This window comes from Anguilla anguilla, chromosome 6 (assembly GCF_013347855.1).
Source record: "Anguilla anguilla isolate fAngAng1 chromosome 6, fAngAng1.pri, whole genome shotgun sequence".
Classification (NCBI taxonomy): Eukaryota; Metazoa; Chordata; class Actinopteri; order Anguilliformes; family Anguillidae; genus Anguilla; species Anguilla anguilla.
Window position 1 is genome coordinate 13,132,681 of NC_049206.1, and position 19,020 is coordinate 13,151,700.

At 45.2% G+C, this 19,020-nt stretch overlaps 1 protein-coding gene across 1 annotated transcript in view; it reads left to right on the top strand.

Moving 5' to 3' along the window:
- LOC118230656 (glypican-1-like) overlaps nt 1-19,020 on the top strand; it is a 67,252-nt gene that overhangs the window by 19,895 nt on the left and 28,337 nt on the right. Inside the window, exon 2 of the mRNA XM_035423864.1 lies at nt 15,367-15,525. Coding sequence (XP_035279755.1) covers nt 15,367-15,525 — 159 coding nt within the window. The remainder of the gene's footprint in view (nt 1-15,366; nt 15,526-19,020) is intronic.

Consider the following 19,020-nt stretch of genomic DNA (forward strand, 5'->3'; position numbering starts at 1 on the left):
TGCCTTTCCTGGGCTTCAGATATGACTCCACATGCAGCTAGACAGTTAGTGTGTGCAGAAATGTGCAGCAGCTAATGTCTGTAGGACTAAAAATATCCAGACTGCAGTCTGGCAGTGCTGAAGCTGACACCCAGGGTCCTTCTTGGCTGCACACGCCCATTTTATGGCACATGAAACAAGGCAGAGGATAAAATGCTAGTTGGCTCATTCCTGAAATGGCTGGAACTGCTGATAAAATTATACAGACTTAAATTACATGTCGAAACGGGCTGTGGTTAGCCTCCACACCAAGCTGTGACATGTATTTGCAGATGTGCATGAAATAAGGTTTTCTTCAGTGGTGTTCACAATTGTACATAGATGATTACAAGAAATAGAATTAGATTTTCTGGTGGGAGTGCTAAGGAATAACTATAAAATAATGTCAAAATATATTTTTAAATTATACGGCACAAATATTGCTAGAATTTAAAAATACTTACATTCGGTACAGAAGCCACTGTTAAACTGTATAAAACGTAAACCTAATGGAAAAGTAATTCACAATGTTGATTTTTACTGTTTTTTATCAGTCCTTTTTACACCCTGAAATGAAATGTTTTTCTCAAGGATAAACTGCCATTTACGCTGGAAAAAAATCAATACTTTCTATTTAGCTATTAAGCTGAAGCATCGCCATTTGGTTTACTCGGTATTTTGCCTTGGACTGACACTACTGTAACAATTTTCCAATATGAAGAAATCCTTGGCTCAACTGGTGGCCTGTCTTTTCAGCCTGAGGTGGTGACAGATGATAAATATGCTTCAGTATGTCATGCTAAATAAGAAATGACTTTTGCTTTAATACTAAGGTCATTCGGGATGCATACTGTATCTCGGCTGTGTTCTTCTGAATAGATTTAGCCACTTTCATACACACAACAAAATGTTCAATGTAAACTGAACTCTGATCAAGTACTTTTCACTCAGACACACTGCATGTGGTCCCTGTCATATTTGTAAAAAACTGTTGCAAGTGATTTAACAAAGTATTTATCACTGAGCCATGTACCTTATATTCCCTCTTTGTGACCATTCCATTAACAGGCTTTTTTACTTGCAATGAATCCCTTTGTTTCATTTTAGTGTTCTCTCTGTCCCTCTACTTTATAAATAGATTCATATTTTCTCATTATTGAGGAGGAAGCATGTCCTAATTTTGTGTGTTTCAGATTTCAAAGCGATTGGAATATTTAAGACCCACTGTTTGCCAAGCAATATCACAGTCAAGGAGTCCTTTGAAGCCATTCTTTCTTTGTGAGAGAGAAATTGTTTTGTTGAGAGGTATCGTATATGTAAAGAGGCTTAACTTTTTGGGTTTAATTTGGTGCATTGTTTCTGTATAGTTCCCCCTGCTGGAGATCACGGTTTCTGACATGTTTGGGTACTTCAGAAAAAAAACATAATCACTGAGACAGGGCGTATGAATTCCAAATCAGTTACACATGTGGAGTACCGGGCCCACCACTGGGTCTAAGAGAGGGAAGCTGGGGGCCCCTCCCCTAAGTGTGAAGGGCACTTAACTGATATGCTCATTTACTGAGCCAGCAGGGACTGGCAGTTAAGAAAGAAAGAAAGAAATAAATTAAGCTGCAGGTTTACACCTTTTATGGCACATACCAGGCTCACTTTGATGGACTTTCTCTTGATAATAATCTTGGTTAGCCAAGCAGGTTGTCTTTGTAGGGGGCATCAAGGTTGGGGTAGCTAAACAAGCGACCAAACCTGTAAAGGCACACATATTGTGTCACACATTCAACTACTGTTGAGTGCTGACTCAGTTAGAGGGGGCTGAGAGTCATGTGACAAGCAGGGGTTCCCTACTGAGCCGGGTGGGGGGAGAGAGTGTATGAGAAAAGTATAGAGGGGGCAGTGCTATGAAGAAAGAGTTAGGGATTTACAGAGTGCAAGGAACAGAAAGACGGGTGGAGTAAAAGTCAAGGAGAAAGGAATTGAAAGGGAGGAATGGGGAGTGTGCTTTAGAGAGGGATTTAGGGAGAGGGAGAGGTATGGAATGAAAGTGGGAGAAAGGTTGAGGGACAGATGCTGAGGGCAAAAAGAAAAGGCAGACAGACAAAGCCAGCTCTGAACTGACAGGGTATTGTGCTGTACTGTAGTTCAGAGTAAGTTCAGGTCTGTTGAATGTTCATTTTTTCAAAGGAATATCAATGAAAAGCTGTCTTTCAGCGCTTTGTCGAGAGGGGATTAGACGGAAGCGGTGCCTCGCATTCTTCTGCGCACCTTGTGTACTTATCCGTCAGAGAATTTGAGAAAGCCCCGTTTCACGTGGGTGTCTTTTGAACCTGCCTTTTTTTTGTCCCGAGTATTCATATGTGCCTCACAACCATCTCCTGTTAAGTATTCCCATACATTAATACTGCAGAGTATACAGTATACCCCTGTGTGTGTGTGTGTGTGTGTGTGTGGTATGTCCCCTGGTGGTCTAGGGGTACAAGGCTGTAACAAAAAGTACTAATTATTAGTGATTAAGATAACTGCAAAGGTTTCAGACTGAAGCTGGTTATTAATTTACAACAATGAGTTTAAAGAAACAAGGAACACCATAAAACAGAAGGGGAAACAATGGACATTACCAGAAAAGAAACAAAGGGTGGTACCCACTACCTCACTATACAATAAATACATCTATATAATAAATAAAGACTTTATCTGACTTCCCCGCCTTTTTCCCCGGTAGCAACCGGCAAACAAGCCCAATACACAGACCCAGTAATATGAATTCTAGAATCAAGTCCAGAATCGGTACACAGCAGAACTCGGAACGGAACATGATTGGGCAGAAGCAGCCCTCATTCCTCCTGCTCCACCAATCATGTGGTGAGCTGTATGCCTGAGTTTAAAGAGAGAGAATACAAAGACAGGGAAAAACAGGCACTGGCACGTAATACCCCCACCCAAGTCAAGCATCCATTAATGTTTGTTACAAAAAATAATAATTACGTATGTGACAGGGTGTCTGCCAACACATTTTCTGAGCCCTTCTAAATGTCTTGGTGGTAATTCTGCACCAACAAGTTCCACCTCATCATCCATTGGTTTCGCACAGGTGGGCCAAAACATCAAAGGGTTATGGTTGGCGTATGCAATAATAGGCTGAGGACTCGACCCGAGATACTCCTCAAAATTCAGAAGCGCCCGTAACAGTGCCAGTGTTTCCTGTTTGATGCCGGAGTCATTCAACTGATGTTCCTGGAAAAGTATCACATGGGATGATCAGGCTCGTTTTCATCCACCTGCTGCAGCACTGCTCTGACACCCGGCAGCACTAACATCCACCTCAAGCTTAAAACAGCAGTGTGAAGTCAGGAGCAGCAAGCACAAGAGTGCTACGCAAGAGCGCCTTAACGCTCTCAAAAGACTGCTGACAAGTGGCAGACCAAACAAATGCACAAGAAGGGCTAAGCCGACTTGGTGAGGGAGGGAAATTTTTATATACATATGTGTATGCAGCTCTTGTTTACCAGATGCCTTCCTAGGCTGCTAGAGATTGGTGTTTTGACCAACGCTCTGTGGACATCGAGGAATCGTGCAGTCAGAATGGCTTCATAAATGAGTTATGGATGTATATGTGAGATTGATCGGTGGGTCCTCAGAAAATTTTTTTTATGTGCCTTTATTTAAACATGTAGTGTAACAACTCAATTCTCATCTGCATTAATGGGGAAAACATGAGAATGGTCTCTAAAACATAATACGCTCCACTGCTATCAAATGTCCTCACGTTTGCTTTTACTTCAGGGGTAGGAGAAAAGAAATGGGTGAGAGAGCTGAGCATCTGGATTTCCCCGTAACTCACACTGACCTTACACTGTCACCATCGCGTGTACTCAGAATCCCAACAATCAGACACTGTTAGCTTAAGTCATAGCCAAGCTCCCCTTCAAAAAACATCTTAAAGGTCAGATGACTCAACTTCTCAGTAGGCCCTGTAAAGCAATTTGACCTGGGACTGCTGCAAGACACAGGCCCTTTCACCACTGAACTCTTGCCTTTCACTGAAAAACTCACCCACGCCACATGACCTTAACACTGCAGGTTACATCACTTCCTGTTGACAATGTTGAACAAAGTGATGCACGGTCTTTTTTGGCTGATAAAGGGCTTCTTTGCATCATTTAGTCTCATTGTGGTGAACACGTGACACTTTTGTTCTCTCTTGACCTGCCCGTACTTTCATCTGCTGCATAGTAAACGTGTATAGCAACAAATTTATAATAAAAATCGATTAGTTATTCTAGTTTAGCAGTATATGAGCTGAATATGTTCAGAACCTCAGCCTGGAATGGCTCATGCCTTAAGGTTTCAGCATTAGGAAGAAAATTATTAGACATTTAGATTGTGAGATGTCCCCATTAAGCAAAATTACTTCAATTAATCTTGCTAACTCTTCACGTTGTAAATCACTTCATTGTAAAGCACATCCTTCATCCTTGAACATGAGTCTCCCATGTTATTTTAGTCTGTTTCTGAGATTTTGGCTGGGATTTGCTGTAATTAGACCTGTCTCAGTTCTCAGGGTCTTACAGAGATCCACCCCAGCAGGTCTCTCTTACCAGGGGAGTTGGATTTTATTTTTGCCCCTTTTCCTCTCTCATTTGGAATTACCTTTCCAGTCATGCAACTGTGCAATGTGTACTTTTTCAATGGGCAGTGCAGTTGAACCTGGTTCCAGCAAGCCAGTGGCAGCTAGTGACATTTGCACACTACAGTCAGCATTCTGCAGGACAAATGTGGGCAAAGCAAATACAGCGGTTACCCAAAAAGCCCTCGGTGCTTTTAACTACCCAGCCCCAGGTGGGATTGAAGCCAGTTGTGTCCTACCGTTGGGGACTGTTAGTTAATGACATGGCCGAGGTCTGAATGTGCAATGTCGCCACTTTTTTTTGTACAGAAGGAATTTTCCACCAATCTATTCAGACCTTGGGGGAAATGTAGTGAGCCCCCAGGCTAGCATTCACACTGCCAACAAAAGACATAAATATCCTTTGAGAACGGCTTCAGCACCATGTGAAAACAACTTAAAGAGGGAAGTGCTAGATGATTGCCACTGAGCATCAATGGCAGTCTTTTCAACCTGAGGTGGATGAAGGGCTAAGACATAAACAAATGGGCATTCAACGACTCGGACGTATGAGAAATGGTAACTTGTTGGAGCCGGGAGTGTTTTAAGAAGAGATTACGACCTCGAGGTGATGGGGGTGAGGAGGGAGGGAGAGAAAAAGAGTTTTCTTTACTTTGATCTGACAAGAAATGGTTGGCGTCTCAGTTGAGCACTGGTCCATTTTAGGACGATGTCAGAAGAAAGTCACAGACTTGCGGTGATTGATGGCTGGAGACACCGTTGAAAGCCCGGAGGACAGCCTGAACAGACGCAAGACTAGAGTGTGTCCTCTGATTTAAATCCCTTTTTTTAAATCTTTAGTCTCCTTTTGAAAGGACGTTACTTGTACAATCTCTTTTACTCTGGCACATCAATTTTACTCTCTGAGTTTTACATTTTACAGCCTCCATGTCACACTTTGATGTATTGCACTGTATCGATCACCACAAATTGATATGCGTACCATTCATTTTTTAACTCATAATTAATTCAATTTTACAAATGATTTATACGCTGCATTTATGTGAACTGAATGAATACATGACTTTGCGGAGTGTCACTCAATTACTGAAGAGACGGCTGTATATAATTGTATGGATATAATTCTTTTCTTCCTTCAAAGAGATTTAACAGTAACAAATGTAAAATCAATGCACAATTTATTTTCTTTTTTATCAGCCGCTCAGATAGAAATACTGTAATAGCCTCAATATAGTCCTATTTTAAGTTGATGTGGGTGCGGAGGCGGGGTGGAGTGAGAGAGGCCATCATTTCTAAATCTGCCCCTCCCTGCCAGTGCAGGTCTAATGACCTCACAAACGAGGGCCGGCACGTCCTGCAGCGACCCCAGAGGTGACCGACCGACCCACCCAGACTCCGCACTCCGGTCGGGTCTGACACTGACCCGACCCCTGAGCCGTCTGCAAGGACGCCTCGCACCGTCAATAAACAGTGTTTACCGTACAGGGGGAGAGCCAGACTAAGCGCTGACACTCTGCTCTGTTGTGCTAAAGAGGTCTGCGGTTGTTTAATGCACTCATCTCTGGGCTTTGTTTTGAAAACTCTGCCATGTCTTGTTGACAGCCAGGAGCTTCAAGCTATATAGGGCAGTTTTAAAACACAGACATTCAGTTTTCTCTAAGATCTGGTCAACCCTCACTGCTCATTAATATAAATACCAAGGTGGAATGGTTCCAGGACTGTAACCCCCCCCCCACCACCATCACCCATCAGTAAGATTAGCACACCGACAGTGTATTTATAGACAGTAAAAACTGGGCTAGGCTTGGCTTGGCAGGCAGCTGTTAAGGTGCCATTATTCATCGGTGCCTGACATTAGCTTTAAAGTTACATTTGAAAATCAATTTGAATTCCTTGCGCTTGCGTCGGTCGGTGCAGAAATCGAGAGCCTTGTGAAGTGCAGTGAGTTGAATATAAGCGCTTCAGGAATTAAAGTGGAGTTTGTGAAAGACTACCTGCGTCTACCAAAACACACCTGGCGCTGGATTTCCAGTGCCGTGGTTTTGGCACCAGGAATGTGCTGGAGAGGGTTTGTGGTTTCTACGTTAACCGTGGCGGTGGCTGATAAGCTGTGTGATGATGATTTGTGTTGTGGAAATGGCCAGCTGGATTTTCTTATCCACGTGGCACATTGCCTGTTGTGGACGTTGGCCACCCTTTTTTTTTTTTTTGAAAGCTTTGGCAACTTAATTGGAGAATGCATGTAATCCGTCATGCTCCTGATAACTCTCCGCCTCCTCTGAGGACTGACAGAGCTCTTTGCGAACACTGAGTGCTGTTTGCTGCTGTCAACTCAAGCCCGCTGCAGCCGTTTTAGTGTGAACGGCGAGTTCAAGCAGCAGTGCCGATGAAACTCACACTCTAATGTTTCACAGAGTACTGGCAGGGCACAAATTCCCAAACTCAGTACTCTACCCCCCCCCCCCCCCCCAACCTCCCACCCCACTCCCACCACCACCACCCCACCCGTATGCCGATTGTCATTCTATCCATAATTGCAATTGCTCAATTGTTGCACGCTGTTAATCGCTCTCAATTAGACACTTCATTTCTTAATTTCTGTTGAGGAATAAATCTCTCTCTTAAGGCCACATTCAGACAGAAATAGCTGCAGTAGGCATGCCATAAAGCACGAACGTCCCATATTCAGATTTCAGGGCATGTAATTAGTCAGAGCAGTTCTGAGGCTGAGAACTGAAATCGGTGGTGCTAAATGCTCAAATTGTAGAAACCAGGTTGCTGAAATGAATCAATTTAGGGAAAATGAAGAATTCAAATTAAAACAAATTAAGGAAAACGGTTGTTTGTGTTCGCCAGCCTTAACTGATTAACAGCAGCTAATGGCAGCATTACATGAGCGGTCCCTGGACCAACCTTGGGAAGCAGGAATGGTGGGATGGAAGGGCTGGAGGTGCAGTAGTTATTAAGGAAGGCACCAGTTTGGGATTTGGGTTAGACTGGGAGAGCATACCTCGAAGGTCATTCGCTGGAACCGTTGCAGGTTCAGGTTATAGCACATTTGGAAGGGCTTCAGGAGGCTATTAATGTGCCATATCAGTTATCTCATTTTCTAAAGATGTCCTCTCGCTGCTGGCACTGTCAGCTGCCCAGGCTCTTCTGTACGTCTCTCGTGTGGTGCATGTGCACTAACGTGCGCATACAGTATGCTTGTACAGTATGAGTTTGTGAGTGCGTGCATATCTGTGTGTGTGTATGTGTGCATGTGCGTGGATATCTGTTCCTGTGTGTGTGTGTGTGTGCATGTGTGTGTGTGTGTGTGTGTGTGTAGCATGGGAAAATATAATAATAGCATGAAAGTATTCTCTAAACTATTAAAACTTAACAATCCAGCTACCTCATCCATGGAGACCCATAGTTCTCAAGATAATTTTATACGTTACATTTACTGAAGTGGATTTTTCAACAGAAGCATTGAAGCAAAGCCTCAAGGCAATAACAACAGTGTCTCTCCTCTTTTAAAATGATTACACTGTGCTTCCCTGAGTGTTTTCCAGAGTCGGGCGCTCTGAGCACGACTCCACGCTGTGTCCCCGCCAGCTAACGCACAAACACGCTGTCTCATTATGCGTTTTGTGTGCACAGTCAAACCGTTTCCTTCTGCTGATCATATCGATGTTTGTGATTGGGCAACAGCAGGACCGGACACAAACTGCGTCAGCACCGGCGATCCGTCCGGTCACGCCTCCTCTGGGCCCGATCGCCCGCTGGTAATCCGCCCATCTGCGCGGGGATTAGGATTAGGGACCTCTGGGCCGATTGGGCCGCGCCCGCGGTGCCAGCGCTAACGCCTTCTCTGTGGCGTTGAGCAGTTACCTACCGGGGACAATCAGCTGAGTGCTCTCCACCCGCCACAGCGCTGTGCCCATGACCTTGCACTTGTCCCGGGTCTCCGGGGTCAGCCAGGGTGTCTGGAACAGGGCTTCTTTTTCTCTCTCTTTTTTTTCTTCTGCATTCTCCCACAAAAAAATCAAACGCTGTGGGGGGGGGGGGAGTAAGTGAGTTGAAAAGAATAGAGAAAGTTAAAAAGAAAAGTCGACTTGGTCTGTGCGAGAGGACCTGCAGATCAAGGCTGTAAGCTGTGCAGTGGAGGGCCTTAATGGAAATCCACAGGATGAGAAATTACAGAAATCAAAGCGAGGGGGAGATAAGGTTTTAATTCACTGAAAACCAAAGGTCATTATCAGGAGATGAGTATCTGAGACTGCTGCTTACTTGGAAACAGATTTCTTTTATTAACTGAAACCCTGACTCTGTTTGAAAAATAAGGTCAATAGTCATGAATTGAATTTCAAGAGTTTCTGCTGGTAAAATGCATACTGGAAATGACTCTGTCTCTCTCTCTCTCTCTCTCTCTCTCTCTCTCTCTCTCTCTCTCTCTCTCTCTCTCTCTCTCTCTCTCTCTCTCTCTCTCTCTCTCTCTCTCTCTCTCTCTCTCTCTCTCTCTCTCTCTCTCTCTCTCTCTCTCTCTCTCTCTCTCTCTCTCTCTCTCTAAGGCCAGCAAAGCGGATGGCTCCTTTTTAAATGTTCTCTTTTATACCTTTCACGGTGGCGTCTCTTAAAAAGGTTTTTCATTTTTAAATTTTTCTCCCTTGTTAATTTTGCAGAAGACATGGAATGTATCTATTGGGTTTAAAAATTAGAAATAAATAGTTTGCTTCTGCAAGCTTTCATGGATAATTCTCCGAATGGGGGGGGGGAGGGGGGGCAGTGCCATCGCTATGCCGATGGTGGGCCGTTACCGTCCTGAGCTATGCGTCTTGTTGAATTTCCCTGTGAGGCACGGGCCCTCTGTGCAGGCTGGGGCGTCCGCTACGCCCTGAGAAACAGCGCTGAGAGAAAACCCGCCGCCTTGCCCGGCGTGTAATTACGGCCTCTCCTTCCTTAATCCTCCAGGAGCGTAAATGCCTCCCGCTTGTGGGCTTTACAGGAGCGCAGTTCTAATTCCACTTCTCTCGATCGCACTTTAATGGAAGGCTCCATCCCCAGAGTCTTTTGATGAGCTAATGGGCAGAGGGTTGCTCCCGTCAATCAAAGCGGGTAAGAGCTTAAAATAGAGAACGTAGGTGCAGAAAACCCTCTTTCCAGCCGGGAGAAAAAGAGACACGGCCACCTCGAAACCTTTTCGTTAGCTTACGCGCGTCAGGCGTGTTGTGGTCAGACTGGATCATTACACGTTTCAAAGGCCACCCAATCGCCGAATCCTACGGCTTACCCTTCGCCCAAACGCAGGGTTACATTGTCGATTGATGACGGTCTAGATGCTGTAAAATTTAGTTTAGAGGATGATGCTCTTGTCTAGGGCTGCTCCTTCGCCTAGATCAGCCTCTTTACTAATGCTGTGCAGTTTATGACTGGCCCAGAACTAAAAAAAGGCTCTCTTTCATGATTTGAGCCTATGTCCATCAAGATAGGTTGAAGTCCTTAACCTCTACACCACCCTCAATGGAACTGTTCCTGTGTTCCTGCCTATATTGAGGGGGTTGGTGTGTGAATGGTGTGGTAAATGGTGAATGGTGTGGGGGTGGAGATGTACACATGTGATATATACAGCTTAGATTTTTGTGGTTTTACATCGCCCCTTTTTTTCAACTTTGTCCACCTGCCATTTGGTACTCAATCTACTTTTGAGACCCTGTTTTCACCTGTATCTCAGTGTGTCTGGAGAGCGTACCTTTATGGCACATACATTTTGGTCAACTTCGACATGCACAGAAGTGGTAATAGCTGAGAATGATTAGCTTGTTTCATGTCATTGGAACCCGAGGAATGCAGGTGGCATGTTTTGACATTTGATGAATATTTTCCGTGTTTGCCTTGACAGTTTGCATTCAGCTGATCCTCCATCACACTCCCCAGCCTGTTTCCTGCTAACCTCTGCATAATGATGGAGCCAAATAAAAGCCATAAAGGAGACGAGCAGCGTTTATAGATTTATTCCGCAGTGGAGTGATTCAACAGCAGCAGCACAGTCCGTTTCAACAAGTAAAAATTTATGAGGTAAAAAACAGAAGCTAAATAAAAATTTATTGCAGCGATGTAGAGATTGGCTTCTGTGCAGTTTATGCACACACTATCAAGCTCAGAGGTAGCAATTAGCTCTGGTTTACTAATTTATGTGAACAGCATTGGTATTCCAAATGTTTTCATTCCTGTTCTCTAACTGAGTAATAACAATGCTTCATTTTAATTTAATTAGGAGGCTGGCTGTAACAAAAGCCTGCGCACACAGTGAGTCTGCAGGTCCAGATTTGGGAGCCACTGTCTTAAGGGGCTGCCTGTGTTCACAAATGTATCTGCGTGCAGAGCAGGTCTATATGCTGTGCATTTACTGCATGTGATCCGGATGCATTGATACAATTAATGTCTGTGCATAGCAGGTCTGCCTAGCGCTGCGCATCGGCTGCGCAACATACGTTTCTCATTCGCGTCTGCGCAGCTCCGCCTCATTCTGCACGGCATGTTGGTCCAGGGGAGCGTGGGTAATCCGCGGTGACGGTCCGGGGAGGCGCGGGGCTCCTCTCCTGCTTTTACAGGTCTCCTGTTTAATTAAGGAGGGCAGCTCCTCGGTGAGGTGGAGACAGCGGGATCAGCGAGGCTGGTGCCATGGTGACGTGCGACGCCCCGCGATCGGCTCGCAGATTCCTTTACCTTTACTGTGTGACAGATCCCTCGATAGGGTGAGGTAGCAGTGCCTTCATCGGGACTGAGCCTGCACCCGTGGCAAATGCCCTTAATGCCTGACCCAGCCCCATGTCGTTTCTAACCAGTGCTGGAGAGAGAGCAAAGGAGTGTCTCCTCTAATATGAAAATGACACGCAGCGGTTTATCCAGTGCCCTCTATAATTTATTAGGACGATTTTCACCGGTCTTTGGGAGACCGCCGGCATGTCATCTGGGTGTCAGCGTGTCACAGTAATCAGGCGACTGCCTGTTAACCAGGTTTAAGAGCGAGTTTAAATGCTTTAGCACATGGGGATCTGCTAGTACTCACTTCTTATTTATCTGGATGCTGTATATAGGTCTATTCCCTATATAAGTGCATGATGTAATACTGTAATGGCACGTAACAGGTCAGTCCTTCCATGCTTCCTTTGGCATGGAAATGAGCAGACACTCAGACACACGCGTTCAAGGTGGAGATGGGTCGGGCCGGGGGGGGGGGGGGGGGGGGGCGGCTGTCTGCTATCTCGTTTGTCCCCAGACGTGACAGAATGCCAGCTCACCTCAGACGTCCTCCAGCCTGATATTGTGGGACATGGTGGCGTGATGGCCTGGGTCCCAGCTGTTTAGAGTAACTGTCCTGTGGGTGACAGATTGCAAAGAGAGAGAGAGAGAGAGAGAGAGTGCGAGAGATTATCCTTGACATTCAGTGACAGAATAGAGTGGAGGCCAAACGTTGGATGTCCCTGTCAGCGTAGAGTGACTGCTTTGGCCAGCCTACTGTTTGTCCCTGAGAGAGGCTGAGGCTGCTGTTGACATGGACAGAGCCAAAATAGAGTCTCCCAGATGTGTCTGCACAGTGCAGTCAGTTAAACAAATGCAATCAGTCTGGACAGTTACCCTACTCAGGATTAGACTCTTAATCTTCAGTCTAAATGGTCTGTCTATCTGTCCATTTTATCTATAAGTCATACCTTTGACGGTCCGAGGGCAACTGAGCGCTCGCCGGCTTTATTTCTCTTTCCCCACTCCTCTGCAGCTGGCGGGATGCTGTTACGAAGAGGGATTTTGCGGTCGAGGTGAACGCAGGCGCGCGGTCTCGCACGCTCTCGTCCGCTCGATCGATCGCTCGCGTTCCGATCGATGCGGCTCAGGCCTCCTGTGGAGACGGCTGCGCCCTCGGCGGTCACGGTCTGTTCGGCTGCCCCCCCCCTGCTGGGCTTTGGCTTCCTTGGCCCTGGGCCAAGGCGGGGGGTGAGGGTGGGGGAGTATTTTGACCCTTAAGAATTGTGCAGGTCATTTGAGTTCAGGCAAGTGTGATACAGGTGTAAAAGGTGTGGAATGTGTGTGTTTGTGTGTGGGGTGGGATGGAGAGGGGGGCAGTAAGTGTGTGTGGCATAATGGGCTAGGTCTTGATTTGATTTCATTTATGCCCTCCCCCCCCTACAGATCAAATGTGGTTATTCCGTGTATGGATCATAAACCTAAGTGTGATTTAATCCCCCTGTCTCTGTGCAGAGGTTAATGGGTAATGCTTCATTACCGATACACAGAGGAATTGATTTATGGAAAGTTAAAAAGGCTCTTTGTCAACACCCTGGGTGTGTTGAGGTGTACGTTTGCTCAACAGTATTGGCAGCAAAAAGTTGTGCTGCCTCATTTTTTTCATGTTGTCTCCCAGATCAATATTCAATTGGCTGTCAGAAGAAGGAAAGTTGCTCACAGAAAAGGCATATACTTTCTTATTTTCTTTGAAAAGAACAGGAAACCAGTTGTCATAAGCCTATAACATAACATAAAATAGATTGAAGATTTCCAACAGAAACAAAACTGTACTGTCATTGTATACCTGTCTGTCTGTCTGTCTGTCTGTATGTCTGCTTTGATGTCTATATCTTTCCCTGTTTGTCGATTTGCCTGTCAGTCTTTGTACCTCTTTTTTCTGCCTGCCTGTTTCTCTCTCTGTCTGCTTGCATATCTATTTGTAGGCCTGGTTACCTGTCTCTCTCTCCATCACTCTGTCAGTCGGTATAGCAGGCTCCCTTTGGCAGCCAAAGTATATTCATTGACGCGCGATCAGCAGCCTCGTGGTACCTAGCTTGCAAATATACTGCGGTCCACTAGTAACGCATGGCTGGCACTGCTGTCTGTCTGCCAGAGTTTTACAGATAGGTGCTACAAAAGGTCCGCCAGTGGACGGTTGAGCGGAGGCAGTTGAGATGAGGATCAGCTATTGAGAGAACGCAAATAAAACAGTCCTACTGCTAGCAGCCCGTTCTGTTGCTGGTTCACGGAATGCTGGCTGGCCGACAGCTGGCACGGATGCAGGCCCGAATCACGCTTGCTCGCTCGCCTGTTGCTCATGACCATCCTGAGCTGGTGCGTGAATCTCTGCGCATAGGTCGGTTTTGATGAGATGGCAAATGAGGTCATCGAGGTGCAAGAGAGACACCAATGCGCAAAATGATCTCGGTGCATCACACCTCTTACGTGTTCCTGTTCGACCATGTTCCTCTTACGTGTTCCTGTTCGACCATGTTCCGCAGTGTAAATCAGACCACGCAAACAAAGGCTCGCTTGAATTACTAACACTGTTCGAAAGCAGACATATAATAAGTCAACGAATACGCATTGAATTGTAAAATGGGTGGATAGTGGTGTTTCCAGTGGGACAGAGGGGATTTGAAATTTCAAGAGACGGGAGCCTATTTCTCCCTCCATCTCCTCATTGTTCATTTTACAGCTTTATTTTAGATAGGTAGATCATAAAACTCCAGATCATAATTTCAAACAAATGTTCTTAACATTTTAAATAGCAAATGTTATACAAAAGGTCTGCACACATTGTCAAATAAAAAGAAAGAGAGAATCCGTCCAAATCTCACACTGAAAATTGGTGTACCCAAGAATTCAACAGTTTATGTATTTGCTTATTATTTCTTTATAATATGGACTAAAATAATGTGATATAATAGCCATAGTGGCATAAGTGGCTTATGAAAATATAAAAAGATGGTTGGGATGTTCAGCCTTTTTTGGTGTATTTAGGCTGAACATCCCTACTCTACATGTAATTGTTCTCAGATTTGGACCAGATACCAGGATTTGCATGTGGTCCATTCATTCATATCATGCCATGGGGCCTATCCATGCACTAGAACAGTGCCTTAATAGAATAAGCCACCCAGCAGCCTCAACAGGCAACATTTCTGATTATTTTTCTGCTCTTTCTCTCTTTTACTCAGAAGAGATTATTCAAAATGCATGGAAACTGTGTTCTTTCACACACCAGTTCACCTGCTGCCATTGTCCCCATGTGTCCCTGCTGTGAGCATGTGCATTCACACATGCTCTGCTCATGCACATGAACACACATGCTCGTGCTGCGTGCTTGTGCTTGTGCATGTGTGCGTAATAGGCATTGTAATTACTAATTAGATCGCTGGTCTTCTTTCTTTCCCAGCAGAGGATGAATTTGCAGAAATACGGCTTCGTTCACTTTTCTAGTCCGTCACACTCTGTAAAGCTCATTCTTTGACACAGCATGTGCATAATTTAGAAACATCATTAAAACGATGCAGCTCAGTGCAGGTGTTTTCATTGGATTACAAAAATCAGTCTTAAATAGTGCACAGGACGCGTGCTGTAAGGCAATGTATATTCTGTAGTCACAACTGAAAGCCCCTCATTGGCTCATGTTACAAACTGGCTCTTGAATTTAGCAAACAAATGGCATTATTCTTAGTGACCGCACTTAACAAAATATCAGCACATTACCAAATGTCAGTCTCTTTTTAAATGTTAAGATGTTCTTGTTCTTATTTCATATTATCTTTGGCTCTGGGTAAGCCGCTCTTGAAGACGCTGGCGGTCTCTTGAGAACGGGACGATAACAGCCTCGGTTCCGCCCGCCTCTGTCGGCTGTCCGCGTGGGCGCCGTGGTTACCGGGCGGGGCCGCCCAATCCGTGCGCTAACCTGGGTTCCGTGTCGTTCCCCTCCCCAGGCGAGCACCTGCGGATCTGCTCCCAGGGATACACCTGCTGCACCAGCGTGATGGAGGATGAGCTGGCCGGCCTGGGCCAGCGGGAGGTGGAGGGGCTGGTCAAGGAGGCGGGCCGGTCGCTCCAGATCTCCCTCAGCGGCCAGTACAAGAGCTTCGAAGGTCAGTGATCCTGAAGCATATTACACCCAGAGGGGCTGGTTCTGAAAACCAAACCCCCACGTGATGCATCATTTCTTAATGTAGCAGATGCTGCTGTACGTGGACGCCTGCGTAAGTCATATTTTTATACATTTTACTTTTCTACTGTTGGATCAGTGTCTCAATTCATATGAAGAACTTCTTCCAAGGGTGCACAGTCAGAGGGTCCCATCTGGGAATTAAACCTATGACCTTCAGAGTTAAAGACTTGCTCACACACCCTGCCACACTCACAGTGTGACAATACCTGCATATGGACACGTGTGTGTGTGTGTTTGAGTTTATGTGTGTGTGTGTGTGTGCGTGCTTGAGTTTCTGTGTGTGTGCATGTGTGTGTGTTTGAGTTTCTGTGTGTGTGTGTGTGTGTGCGTGCTTGAGTTTCTGTGTGTGTGTGCATGTGTCTGTATGTGTCTGTATCCCTGTATCTCTGTGTGTATGGAGCTGTTACCATGACCACTAACAGAGTTCTGGCCTTGTTGACGGTATGGCATATTTTCTCCCTAATATAGCTGCATTCATTTGTCTGCTCTGTCACACTCAGTAAACTTCATGTTTTGACACTGTAATATAAACTGCTTGGAACAGCAGTTCTCTTTCCGCCCTATTGCTCAGTGCATGGGCATCTCTCTTCTTAAAGCTGTCAGATTGAAAGATGAGGAGTGACGCACACACACCCAACCACACACACACACACACCCACCCACATACATACACGCACACACATACACACACACGCACGCGCACACACACACACACACACACACACTCACACTCACACACTATAAAATCTTTCTGTTCCTTGTCTCTTAATTTGACAGTTATGTTTGCTAATGAATTTTATTCATAGCAATTCATTCAGTTTGTGTGTTTTCAATTTTGAATTATTACTTTTTCCTGTTGGAAGAAGGTTTTAAATCAGTGGAGCAAATTAAGCAGTTACACAAATTGCACTGGGGGTGCGTACATACATCCATACCTGTCCGTGTCAGAATGAAGTGTTTGTTGCCAGGCAGCAGGGCTGAGTGGCTCTTTATTTTGTGTGCAGTGAGTAATATGTGTGTTTCTCTCCATCCTTCAAATGAACAGCCCTTCTCATTATCAGTTGTTTTACTCCCAGTTTCATCTCCTGTTTAAACAGCCCACACTACATCAGTCATGTTCCTGTCATCAACAAAGCAAGGCACACTTCTGTTGGCTCCTAAATACTCTTTTGACAAAAAAAAAACCCTGGGCGGTATTAAATCTGTCTTCAGTGAACACAGAGTATGAATATAAGCAAGTGATATTTTAATAATTTGATTCTTGCTCATCCTCATAAGTTCACTTGGGACTAAAATATTGTGTATGAATAAAAACGTAAAAGCGGCTCAAATGTATTACTCTAATTTAAAGACAAAGCATTATAGTGGTTAGACAGCAAAAGCACTGTGTAAACTCAGCTCATATAGAATACATATTAAACACTGATGGAGTTTAGAGCAGAATTACAGTACCACTGAAAATATTACTGTATTGAGCGAATAGCTACCCTAGCATTCCACAGCATGTGCTGCACAGAGAGTGGCATTGCGAAGGATGACATGATGGCTTACGAATGTTAACGCCTTGCAGTCCATCTTCATCTCAGAAGAACCCACGGCTTAAATAACACTGAGATGCTCAGAGTGTTCTGCTGGGGAGAAGACCTGGGGGAGATGAAATTACAAACGCTGGAAAATTCTGCGGTGGTACACTTTTCTAATGATGATTTCCCTGTGGGGCATGGGGTTTTAACAATGCCATCAACAACAGAAAAGGCTGAGACCTTCTGAAGTGTAAAAAAAGGCTTCACAGCAGTCCACTCTTTGAATTCTGGCACCACTTGGCACCAGTTGGAGACTTGGATGAAAATAATGTTGGAGTTCCTAGAAGAATGGAGACACACACACACACACACACACACACACTTGGATGAAAATGATGTTGGAAATGCTTGAAGAATGCACACACACGCGCAGGCACACACACACACACGCAGACACACACACACACGCACCCACACATGAGATGCAAACACTCTCACGTGTGCACGCATGACTATGGATGAAAACACACTTGGATGAAAATGATGTTGGAAATGCTTGAAGAATGCACACACACGCACACACACACACACACACACACACACACTGTCATAATTATATGCAAGCCCTGCATGCACGCACATACATACGCAAACTCTCACAGCACAGGTTTTGCTTGGTCATGTACCTTTGATGAATGGCCTTATGCCTGAGGAGGCTTGTGAACATAAAGGTTATTCTTTCAGCCATATATTTCATTTGTGTTTATTTGTGGTCACCGGTACCTTATTCCACCAGAGAGTGATAGTGAGACAACCCGCAGATCTTAACAATCAGCCACTGTGATAATTAGAGCGTTAATGTGCATATTATCATTTAATTGCCGCCTGCAGTTATTAACTGGATGTTGGTACATTAGTGCTGGGGGAATTTAATGGAACGATGTGATGACAGACACATTTTATTTGTGGTCTTTGCTGCCACTTTTAGTTTCCTAGCTCTTCACTCTTTTGACACCCGCAGTTTGCCCGTTAATGATCAGTTTTCCTGTCGTAGTACTAATACCAGACCGGTTATCAATTTCTCTGCCTCTGGTTTGTGTGTCTGTGATGTGCCTGCTGTCTGCTCTGTCTGTCTTTGATAAGACCTGTCTGGGTGTCTGTGATGTGTTTCGTCCGTCTGATCTGCGTGTCTGTGATGCTTTTGGTCCCCCTGCTCTGGTGTGTCTGGGTGCCTGCTCTGCGCATCTGTGATCCATTTATCAGCCTGGCCCTCTGTCCTTGTGGTGATAAACAGCTCTGCGATGGTACTAAACGTCCTGGCACTCCCCACCGCCTGTGATTTCCCCCACCGCTGCCCGCGATGCCGCCGTCTGGCCAGGAGCCGGTGCCGCCAAACCGCACAAAGGCAAAGGGGGCAAACCACACGTTAGGAAATCCCAGAAACAGTCCCTGTGTCCTGGACATCTTTACACCACAACAATGCGCCAAATACTATCGTCATCTTCAAGGTCATAGGGAGTCATTCAGGCTGTGCTCCGGCCATGCAAACAAACCCAGCCAGTCGATCCAGAATACAGAGAATCCAAAATCACTCCCCCACCACAGCAAATAGGACTCTGCCAGTGTTTAGCCCTCGCAATCCGAGAATTAAAGGTTTGCCGAGGTCAGAGATATGCTGACTTTTCCCCTCCCGCAACTGTTATGTTTGTAAGAACGTAATGATATTCTCTTATAGGAATGTTTGTTTGGAATAATCCATTCCGCTATTAAAGTATTTAACAACCTGTCGAGCCTGGAATTGAATACCTCTAGGCTTTCGTTACGTTACATTAAATTTCGGCAATTAGAAGACGCTCTTATCCAGAGAGACACAGAATATTGTAGTGTATTTG